The following is a 12,201-nucleotide window of genomic DNA, read 5'->3' as shown; positions in this document are numbered from 1 at the left end:
GTTATATATATATAATATAACATAATAAATAATATATTATATAGTATAATATTATATAGTATAATATTATATATATACGCTCTTACGACGCTTTGCAACGTCGTTTATGTGAATGTGTATATATATATACACACATACACAACGTTGCAAAGCGTCGTAAGAGCGTTGGATAAGCCATTTTGGCGTTGTAAAAATGAATATAGGTATGCATTGCATAGCGTTGGATAAGCCATTCGTTGTAAAGCGAAGCGTTGTAAAACGAGGACTGCCTGTACAGTTACATAAATGAACAGGGTATACATTATATACAAGACATTGCGTGCACAGTTAAAGAAAATATATATTATGAGCGTATGAAACAGTTACAGACCAGGTTAAAGTGTGAGACAGCCTTAGATTTGAAAGAACTTAAACTGGTGGTGGATGTGAGAGTCTCTGGTAGGTTGTTCCAGTTTTGCGTTGTATATTTCGCCTTCTGCGTGGTATAGATATTTAGCATTCTGCATGGTATAGTTACATATAGCTGTGCGTGGTATAGATACATATAGCTGTGCTTGGTATAGATACATATAGCCGTGCTTGGTATAGATACATATAGCTGTGCGTGGTATAGATACATATAGCTGTGCGTGGTATAGCTATATATCGCTCTGCACAGTATAGATATATTGCTGACGCTATGAGGCTCCCTCTGGGGCACTTGTTGAAGTACTTGATGCCTTTTGATCCCCTGTGGGGTGGAGGAGCTGTGGAGATGCTGGAGAGATCTTGACGAGACATCACAAGTACAGTTTAATAACAGGGGCCTGGGTTCAGAGCACAGCCGGAATGTTACAGGGAGCTTCCTGATCCTCTGATACTGTGTGAGTCAGACAGGAATGAGAGGGGAGGGGGGCACAGTGAGGAGCCGGAAAATCTAACGGGCGCGCTATGGAGCTATGCTGAGTACGACTCTGCACTGGGTTGACTTTTTTTACAGTCTTTCAAGATACAATCGCTATTGTCTGCATGTTATGATATCGCTCTGCATGTTATATCGCGCCGCTTCTCTCTGCATGTCTTATATGGCCCTGCGTGTCGTCGTATCTCCCTGCGTGTCGTCACATCTCCCTGCGTGTCGTCGCATCTCCCTGCGTGTCGTCGCATCTCCCTGCGTGTCGTCGCATCTCCCTGCGTGTCGTCGCATCTCCCTGCGTGTCGTCGCATCTCCCTGCGTGTCGTCGCATCTCCCTGCGTGTCGTCGTATCTCCCTGCGTGTCGTCGTATCTCCCTGCGTGTCGTCGTATCTCCCTGCGTGTCGTCGTGTCGTCGTATCTCCCTGCGTGTCGTCGTATCTCCCTGTATCTCCCTGCGTGTCGTCACATCTCCCTGCGTGTCGTCGTATCTCCCTGCGTGTCGTCGTGTCGTCGTATCTCCCTGCGTGTCGTCGTATCTCCCTGCGTGTCGTCGTGTCGTCGTATCTCCCTGCGTGTCGTCGTATCTCCCTGTATCTCCCTGCGTGTCGTCGTATCTCCCTGCGTGTCGTCACATCTCCCTGCGTGTCGTCGTATCTCCCTGCGTGTCGTCACATCTCCCTGCGTGTCGTCACATCTCCCTGCGTGTCGTCACATCTCCCTGCGTGTCGTCACATCTCCCTGCGTGTCGTCGTATCTCCCTGCGTGTCGTCGTATCTCCCTGCGTGTCGTCGTATCTCCCTGCGTGTCGTCACGTCTCCCTGCGTGTCGTCACATCTCCCTGCGAGTCGTCGTATCTCCCTGCGTGTCGTCGTATCTCCCTGCGTGTCGTCGTATCTCCCTGCGTGTCGTCGTATCTCCCTGCGTGTCGTCACATCTCCCTGCGTGTCGTCGTGTCGTCGTATCTCCCTGCGTGTCGTCGTGTCGTCGTATCTCCCTGCGTGTCATCACATCTCCCTGCGTGTCATCACATCTCCCTGCGTGTCATCACATCTCCCTGCGTGTCGTCACATCTCCCTGCGTGTCGTCGTATCTCCCTGCGTGTCGTCGTATCTCCCTGCGTGTCGTCGTATCTCCCTGCGTGTCGTCGTATCTCCCTGCGTGTCGTCACATCTCCCTGCGTGTCGTCGTGTCGTCGTATCTCCCTGCGTGTCGTCGTGTCGTCGTATCTCCCTGCGTGTCATCACATCTCCCTGCGTGTCATCACATCTCCCTGCGTGTCATCACATCTCCCTGCGTGTCGTCACATCTCCCTGAGTGTCGTCACATCTCCCTGAGTGTCGTCACATCTCCCTGCGTGTCATCACATCTCCCTGCGTGTCATCACATCTCCCTGCGTGTCATCACATCTCCCTGAGTGTCGTCACATCTCCCTGCGTGTCGTCGTATCTCCCTGCGTGTCGTCACATCTCCCTGCGTGTCGTCGTATCTCCCTGCGTGTCGTCGTATCTCCCTGAGTGTCGTCACATCTCCCTGCGTGTCATCACATCTCCCTGCGTGTCGTCACATCTCCCTGCGTGTCATCACATCTCCCTGCGTGTCGTCACATCTCCCTGCGTGTCGTCGTATCTCCCTGCGTGTCGTCGTATCTCCCTGCGTGTCATCACATCTCCCTGCGTGTCGTCGTATCTCCCTGCGTGTCGTCCCTTCTCCCTGCGTGTCATCACATCTCCCTTCGTGTCATCACATCTCCCTGCGTGTCGTCACATCTCCCTGCGTGTCGTCGTATCTCCCTGCATGTCGTCGTATCTCCCTGCGTGTCGTATCTCCCTGCGTGTCGTCGTATCTCCGAGTGTCGTCACATCTCCCTGCGTGTCATCACATCTCCCTGAGTGTCGTCACATATCCCTGCGTGTCATCACATCTCCCTGCGTGTCGTCACATCTCCCTGCGTGTCGTCACATCTCCCTGCGTGTCGTCACATCTCCCTGCGTGTCGTCACATCTCCCTGCGTGTCATATCTCCCTGCGTGTCGTCGTATCTCCCTGAGTGTCGTCACATCTCCCTGCGTGTCGTCGTATCTCCCTGCGTGTCGTCGTATCTCCCTGCGTGTCGTCGCATCTCCCTGCGTGTCATCACATCTCCCTGCGTGTCATCACATCTCCCTGCACATCTCCCTGCGTGTCATCACATCTCCCTGAGTGTCGTCACATCTCCCTGCGTGTCATCACATCTCCCTGCGTGTCGTCGTATCTCCCTGAGTGTCATCACATCTCCCTGCGTGTCATCACATCTCCCTGCGTGTCGTCGTATCTCCCTGCGTGTCGTCGTATCTCCCTGCGTGTCGTCGTATCTCCCTGCGTGTCGTCGTATCTCCCTGCGTGTCGTCACATCTCCCTGCGTGTCGTATCTCCCTGCGTGTCGTATCTCCCTGCGTGTCGTCACATCTCCCTGCGTGTCGTATCTCCCTGCGTGTCGTCGTATCTCCCTGCGTGTCGTCACATCTCCCTGCGTGTCGTCACATCTCCCTGCGTGTCGTCACATCTCCCTGCGTGTCGTCGTATCTCCCTGCGTGTCGTCGTATCTCCCTGCGTGTCGTCGTATCTCCCTGCGTGTCGTCGTGTCGTCGTATCTCCCTGCGTGTCATCACATCTCCCTGCGTGTCATCACATCTCCCTGCACATCTCCCTGCGTGTCATCACATCTCCCTGCGTGTCATCACATCTCCCTGCACATCTCCCTGCGTGTCATCACATCTCCCTGAGTGTCGTCACATCTCCCTGCGTGTCATCACATCTCCCTGCGTGTCGTCGTATCTCCCTGAGTGTCATCACATCTCCCTGCGTGTCATCACATCTCCCTGCGTGTCGTCGTATCTCCCTGCGTGTCGTCGTATCTCCCTGCGTGTCGTCGTATCTCCCTGCGTGTCGTCACATCTCCCTGCGTGTCGTATCTCCCTGCGTGTCGTATCTCCCTGCGTGTCGTCACATCTCCCTGCGTGTCGTATCTCCCTGCGTGTCGTCGTATCTCCCTGCGTGTCGTCACATCTCCCTGCGTGTCGTCACATCTCCCTGCGTGTCGTCACATCTCCCTGCGTGTCGTCACATCTCCCTGCGTGTCGTCGTATCTCCCTGCGTGTCGTCGTATCTCCCTGCGTGTCGTCGTATCTCCCTGCGTGTCGTCACATCTCCCTGCGTGTCGTATCTCCCTGCGTGTCGTATCTCCCTGCGTGTCGTCACATCTCCCTGCGTGTCGTCGTATCTCCCTGCGTGTCGTCGTATCTCCCTGCGTGTCGTCACATCTCCCTGCGTGTCGTCGTATCTCCCTGCGTGTCGTCACATCTCCCTGCGTGTCGTCACATCTCCCTGCGTGTCGTCGTATCTCCCTGCGTGTCGTCGTATCTCCCTGCGTGTCGTCACATCTCCCTGCGTGTCATCACATCTCCCTGCGTGCCGTCGTATCTCCCTGCGTGTCGTCGTATCTCCCTGCGTGTCGTCGTATCTCCCTGCGTGTCGTCACATCTCCCTGCGTGTCGTCACATCTCCCTGCGTGTCGTCGTATCTCCCTGCGTGTCGTCACATCTCCATGCGTGTCGTCGTATCTCCCTGCGTGTCGTCACATCTCCCTGCGTGTCGTCACATCTCCCTGCGTGTTGTCGTATCTCCATTTTGTCATATTCGCCCTGCATATTATTATATCTCTCTGCATGTTATTATATCTCTCTGCATGTTAGTACATCTGACTGCATGTTAGTACATCTCTCTGCGTGTTTGTATATCTCTCTGCATGGCATTCGATCGCTCTGCTTGACATCATTATATCTCTCTGCATGTTATTATATCTCTCTGCATGTTATTATATCTCTCTGCATGTTATTATATCTCTCTGCATGTTAGTACATCTGACTGCATGTTAGTACATCTGACTGCATGTTAGTATATCTGACTACATGTTGGTACATCTCTGCGTGTTAGTATATCTCTCTGCATGTTTGTATATCTCTCTGCGTGTTTGTATATTGTATACCTCTCTGCATGTTTGTATACCTCTCTGCGTGTTTGTATACCTCTCTGCGTGTTATTATACCTCTATGCGTGTTATTATACCTCTCTGCGTGTTTGTATACCTCTCTGCGTGTTTGTATACCTCTCTGCGTGTTTGTATACCTCTCTGCGTGTTTGTATACCTCTCTGCGTGTTTGTATACCTCTCTGCGTGTTTGTATACCTCTCTGCGTGTTTGTATACCTCTCTGCGTGTTTGTATATTGCATACCTCTCTGCATGTTTGTATATCTCTGCAATGTGTGTCAGGCCTATCTGGCAGTGAAGAGGTTATAAAAACCAGACACATGGTTTTCTCCCAGGTGTTGGAAGTCTGGAGCTCAGGTATGAACAAACAAAGGGCTCAGTGTCTGTGACAGGTAGAGGCTTCTCCTGACATGTCTGGAAGAAAGATATTTCATACAAACTGTTCTGTGAATGTCTTCTGTCTCGGACAGGGACCTGCAGCCTCCAATGAGCACGGAGAATGAACATGCTGCATTATGTAACATAAAGATATACATACATGTAACGACTCGATTCAGAAACCTCCCACACGGGTTATCACACTGCGATCCTGTGTTAACTGCACATCAACTCCATGCCACTTAGTGCTGGATCCCAGTGCTACACGCTGTATTGGAGGTTGGTGAATCCTGGTACCTCTCTACATGTTCCTCCTTGCCCTCTGGCTTCAGAGAACGCAGAATTATAACCCTTTAAATGCCAGAAGCGCCAGCAACGCTTTGCAACATAGCGCTAAAGGGTCTTTACAGGTTCCGTCTTGCGGCACAGTAAACATATTACTACCTTTTTGTTTGTACGGCATCAACATGTTCCACAGCGCGGTACCATGTGGGAGGCAGAACAATACCATTGCATGACTAAAGAGTACATATATGTTAAGACAACCTGAGACAGGAAGGAGGCTCCTGCCCATTTGAACGTATCAAAGTCAGAAAGATTAAATCGCCAACGTATTTGTGTTAATAACAACGTATTTGTGTAATGTGTAAAATGAACACATGCTTTCTGCGGGTCACCTGTCTCTTTTACTCCACTCTTACTATTTTCTCTCACAACCCCCCCCCCCACTCCAGTCTCTCCACACCCCCCTTGATCCTTTCTCTCACACATCCCCCCTCCATCCTTTCTCTTTCTTTCACATCCCTCCTCCATTCTCTCACATCTCCCCTCCATCCTTTCTCTCTCACACATCCCCCCTCCATCCTTTCTCACACCCCCCTCCATCCTCTCTCTCTCACATCCCCCCTCCATCCTCTCTCTCTCACATCCCCCCTCCATCCTTTTTCTTTAACATCCCCACACCATCCTTTCTCTCACACATCCCCCTCCACCCTTTCTCTCACCCCCTCCATCCTTTCTCTCACACATCCCCTCCATCCTTTCTCTCTCACATCCCCCTCCATCCTTTCTCTTTCACATCCCCTCCATCCTTTCTCTCTCACAACCCCCTCCATCCTTTCTCTCACACATCCCCCCTCCATCCTTTCTCTCACCCCCCCCCATCCTTTCTCTCTCTCACAACCCCCATCCTTTCTCTCTCTCACAACCCCCATCCTTTCTCTCTCTCACAACCACCATCCTTTCTCTCTCACATCCCCATCCATCCTTTCTCTCACATCCCCCTCCACCCTCTCTTTCACACCCCCTCCATCCTTTCTCTCACACATCCCCCTCCATCCTCTCTCACACATCCCCCTCCATCCTCTCTCACACATCCCCCCTCCATCCTTTCTCTTTCACATCCCCCTCCATCCTTTCTTTCACATACCCCCACCATTCTCTCTCACATCCCCCCCTCCATTCTCTCTCACATCCCCCCCTCCATCCTCTCACCCCCCTCCATCCTCTCACCCCCGTCCATCCTTTCTCTTACACCCCCTCCATCCTTTCTCTTACACCCCCTCCATCCTTTCTCTTACACCCCCTCCATCCTTTCTCTTACACCCCCTCCATCCTTTCTCACACCCCCACCCATCCTCTCTCACGCCCCCTCCATCCTCTCTCACATCCCCCTCCATCCTTTCCCTCTCACACCCCCTAATCCCTTCTTTCTCACATGCCGCCTCCCCCTCCTTTCTCACATTCCCCTAGCTCCCCCCTCTTCTAATTTCTCTCACTCCCTTCTCTCATATCCCCTCGTTCCTCTTTCTCTCACCCCCCTCTCCCTTTTTCCTCTCTCCTATCGCCTCTCCCTTTCTCTCATATCCCCCTTTCCTACCTCTCATATCCTCCTCCTCCTCCTCTCTCACCCCCCTCTCCCTCCTTTCTCTTATGTCCTCCCCCCTCCCTCCCTCACACCAATTATCACACACTGTCTTGTTGAGGTCTTTTGAATGTTTTACAGGAAGGGGACAGAGCCTTAGATAAGCGATGACACCTCTTTCCTCCTCTCTTGCATTTTCTCCATCTCCGTTTCCAAAAGAAGGGATTGAAAACCTGGTTCTGATCAAGTGCAGTCCAGGAATTCCAGAGGAGGGAGAAGGGGGGAACTGGATCGGAGCCCCCCCCTCCTCCCAGTTCACAGGACACACAGGCTGTGCTGTTTTGAGGGCAGTAATTCTATCAGCATATAGTGCATGGAAATGAGGAAGAGCTGAGACACAGACCGGGCACATCTGCTCCCCTGGTCTCCCTGACAGTTTCCTGTCAGATTACAGGAGAAATGTGAGGGAGAATCTTTGAACTCTTATCAGATTAACCCCCTCCCCGCTGGAGGTCAACCTGCTCCTTAAAGGTGCAATCCCATGTAGCCGGACAGAAAACAAGCTTTTCTAAAGAATGTAATAGTCTAATTGGCTTTCCTTAAACAAATCTAAACATGGTAACAGCAAAGGTTCGGCTGCTTTCATTTTTGGAGAAATGTATTAGAAACTGAATCTGTTCGGGGCCTCTTATGGGGAGGTGTTTGTCAATCGAGTGTTTTCTTCACCCTTCTCTCCCCCACTATTTTTATCAGAGCACCAATAAGCTAAGTTGGGAGAGGGAGAGGGGGCTTTGCCTGTGCAAACTCTTGTTGCACATAATGATGTCACATAAAAGGGAGCAGACAGGGGAAATCAAACCGCTCACAAGTCTCGGATCACTGTGATTACAAACTGACTTGAAATAATGATTTAATAAGGATACTACTATACACGATACATAAAGCATGGCCCCTTGCAGACGCACTTACCAGAACGCCCTCCTACTGTCTCTGTACGTTCTTCCTACCTACCAATTAGATTGTAAGCTCCTCTGGGCAGGGACTCGTCTTCCGAAATGTTACTTTTATGTCTGAAGCACTTATTCCCATGATCTGTTATTTGTATCTGTTATTTATATGATTGTCACGTGTATTACTGCTGTGAAGTGCTATGTACATTAATGGCGCTATATAAATAAAGACATACATACATACTTATGCGTCAGATTCGGGTAAGAAAGGCTGCAGTCACTCAGATGTGAAACATGTCACTGACATTAGTGCATTTTGGTACTAGGATGGATTGCCCCTTTAAATAGTAGTTCAAGTAGTTTTGTTCTGAGTGACACAGACACAAGGGAACTGTGACCCGTGGAGTCTGTCCCTTTCCCCACAGGGTGACACAATGATACAGACAGAAGGGACATATCACCTTTGCTCCCAGATCACACACAGTTTTAGTGTAAAGTTGCACAAACACATAATTGTGCCGTCCTCTGAATGATGTCTTTGTTCTCAGAGATTCTTCTTGTATCTGAAATGCTTTAACATCAGTGTGTTTATCGCCCTGTGAGAGGCCACACCTGACGTCACAAGAAAACCATCTGAACTGACCCGTTATTTTCTTCCCTGGTCTCTGTAGTTGTGATGACGATGAAACAATCAGACCAGAAACATGCGAAATTACCTAGTTTTTTTTATATATAATTTCAATTACAAAGTTCCCTGCTTTACAGGTTTGGAGTATAAACAGACAAACACACACTTCAGTATTAGATGATAGCTTTTTTTATTTGGATTAACAATTTATGTCATTGGAAAAGCATAGGACAAGGTACAGTATCACCTAATACTGAAGAATTCATTTATTCTGCACTATTGCAACGGGACTAACATTGCTATTTGCGTTATATATATATATATATATATATATATATATATATATATATATATATAAAACATATATATATATATAAAACACACACACACACACATATGTAGTGCTCTGCATGTCATCTGAAAGACACAGACAGAGATCAACCTAACCACACTGAGACAGACAGAGATAAATCTAATCAAAGACACACACAGATAAACTTATACATAGAAAGACATAGAGATAAATCTAACAATATAGACAGACACATTCGGAGATAAACCTTAACACACACACACAAATCACCACACAGACACACAAATCTAACCAGACAAACATACAGACCAACCTAAGCACTCAGACGCATACATACATGCAGACAGCTACATTTAGAGATAAACCACACACATCTCACTGGACATACTGATAAACCTAACCAGACAGACAACATATGCAGATTAACCTAACCACACAGACAGACAGATCCACCTAACCACACAGACAGACACAGATCCACCTAACCACACAGACAGACAGATACACAGACATACAGATCCACCTAACCACACAGACAGACACAGATCCACCTAAACACACAGACAGACACAGATCCACCTAACCACACAGACAGACACACCTAACCACACAGACAGACACACCTAACCACACAGACAGACACAGATCCACCTAACCACACAGACAGACACACCTAACCACACAGACAGACACACCTAACCACACAGACAGACACAGATCCACCTAACCAGACAGACAGACACACCTAACCACACAGACAGACACAGATCCACCTAACCAAACAGACAGACACAGATCCACCTAACCACACAGACAGACACACCTAACCACACAGACAGACACAGATCCACCTAACCACACAGACAGACACACCTAACCACACAGACAGACACAGATCCACCTAACCACACAGACAGAGATAAATCTAAACAGATAGACACACAGACGGACACATTCAGAGATCAACACACACACACACACACACACACACACACACACACACACACACACACACACACACACACACACACACACACACACACACACACACACACACACACACACACACACACGACAGAGATAGTACTAAACATAAGAACAGATAAACCTAGACAAACATAGAGATCATTCTAACACACAGACACATGACACACACACAGCTAAAACTAAACACAGACACACAGCAACATGCAGGGACCAACATATATGGCCAGACATCCAGAGACGGACACAGACGGACACATGTAGGCTCCTTCATGTAAAAATCCCATCAGCATTCCTTACAAATTAACATTCTGCACATATTATGTAATATCTGTGTACTTGGAAATAAGGGAGCCCCATACATACACCATAGGAGCACTCCCTCTGACCCCCCACCCACACACCCCTCCCTCCATGTACACACAATCACTTCACAGACTTTAATGCACAAACTACCAATTCGTGCACACTCCCCATAAATATAAAGAGATAACGCGACATGCACGTGTAATATTGAAACTCCACATACCAGATCAGGAAGGCAGGATCCACATGGATGTGTGAGAGAGAGAGAGAGAGAGAGAGAGAGGGGAGGGAAGAGAGAGGATGAGATGAGAGAGAAATAGGAGACTGCTCGCAATATATGTTAGTCCTGGAGTTTATGACTCAATAACCCGAGGAGGGAAAGGAGGAATTTCGGAAGATCTACACTGAGAGGCAGACAGACTGACACTTACAGACAGACACACACTAACACACTTACAGACAGACACACACTAACACACTTACAGACAGACACACACTAACAGACAGACACACTCATACTAACACACTTACAGACAGACACACGCACTAACTTCCTAACACAAGCAGGCACATAAAGTTACACGCATCCTCTCACATTATCACAGAGCAGACAGACAGACACCTATATCACATACACACATTCCCAGACAGGCTGAAATATCTCATATTATAGCCCCAGACACAGGGGCAGAGAGAGAGAGAGAGACATGGTGACAGACAGGTAAGAGAAACACACAGACAGACACCCAGACAGAGGGGGCACAGACAGAGAGAAAGGGGGAGTGGAGGGGGGCACAGAAAGAGGGGGAGAGAGAGAGAATTGTTAGACAGATACAGACAGGACTCAGACAGACACAGGGACAGGTATAGGGGGCAGAGGTTCATAAATTAGAGAGAGAGGGCACAGAGAAAGAGACAGAGATACATTTTGGATACACAATCCTCAAAGACAGACAGATAGTCGTATAGACAGACAGCCCTCAGACACAGACACACAGACAGTCCTCAGACACAGACAGCCCCTCTCAGGCAGAGGGTCCCGGGACCCACAGGAGCTGAGACAAGTTTCCTGACAGGTCTGCATCATGCAGACCCCTTTTCTGCTCCCTCTGCTGCTCCTAACTGTCACACGGAGCCACCCTATTCCGGGAGGGGACACACTGCAGCCGGGTGAGTCACCATGGGGGGTGAGGGGGGGGGTGCACACCCAGATAGCCCCTAACACACATAGACATACACCTCTGACACACACACACCCCATACACATGAAATACATCCCTGACACACATACACACACACCCCTCACACACATACCCCCCTCAACCCCCCCCCACACACGCCTCACACACAAGCAGACCCCCCACTCATGCAGACGCCGCTCACACACATACACCCCTAACACACACAGACCCCCCTCATATACACACGCCTCTCACACACACGCTGACCCCCCTCACACACGCACACACCCCTCGCACACACACATACACCCCTCACACACACTCACACCCCTAACACACACAGACCCTCCTCATATACACACACACGCTAGCACACACAGACGTCTAACACACTTCACATTCCTAACGCATACACAGACCCCTCGCATACATACATACACACGCACTTCCATCCTCATACTTGCAGACCCCTCACTTACACACATATCCCCTCACTTACACACACAGATCCCCTCATCACCTTTTGCACACACAGACCCCTCTCTCACGCACAGACCCCTCTCTCACGCACAGACCCCTCTCTCTCGCACAGACCCCTCTCTCTCGCACAGACCCCTCTCTCTCGCACAGACCCCTCTCTCTCGCACAGACCCCTCTCTCTCGCACAGACCCCTC

The 12,201-nt window shown here is 49.6% G+C and overlaps 1 protein-coding gene and 1 long non-coding RNA gene across 2 annotated transcripts in view; one reads left to right on the top strand and one right to left on the bottom strand.

Annotated features, from left to right (window-relative positions):
- LOC142501512 (uncharacterized) overlaps window positions 1–10,622 on the bottom strand; it is a 21,244-nt gene extending 10,622 nt beyond the window's left edge. Inside the window, exon 1 of the long non-coding RNA XR_012803507.1 lies at window positions 10,569–10,622. This is a non-coding gene — a long non-coding RNA (uncharacterized LOC142501512). The remainder of the gene's footprint in view (window positions 1–10,568) is intronic.
- The window catches only part of FSTL3 (follistatin like 3), a 38,427-nt gene continuing 36,356 nt past the window's right edge, over window positions 10,131–12,201 (top strand). The window contains exon 1 of the mRNA XM_075611495.1: window positions 10,131–11,515. Within this exon, the coding sequence (XP_075467610.1) occupies window positions 11,431–11,515 (85 nt within the window). The 5' untranslated portion in view covers window positions 10,131–11,430. The remainder of the gene's footprint in view (window positions 11,516–12,201) is intronic.

The sequence above is a fragment of the Ascaphus truei genome, chromosome 8 (genome assembly GCF_040206685.1).
Source record: "Ascaphus truei isolate aAscTru1 chromosome 8, aAscTru1.hap1, whole genome shotgun sequence".
Lineage (NCBI taxonomy): Eukaryota > Metazoa > Chordata > Amphibia > Anura > Ascaphidae > Ascaphus > Ascaphus truei.
This window is presented reverse-complemented; position numbering and strand designations above follow the sequence as displayed.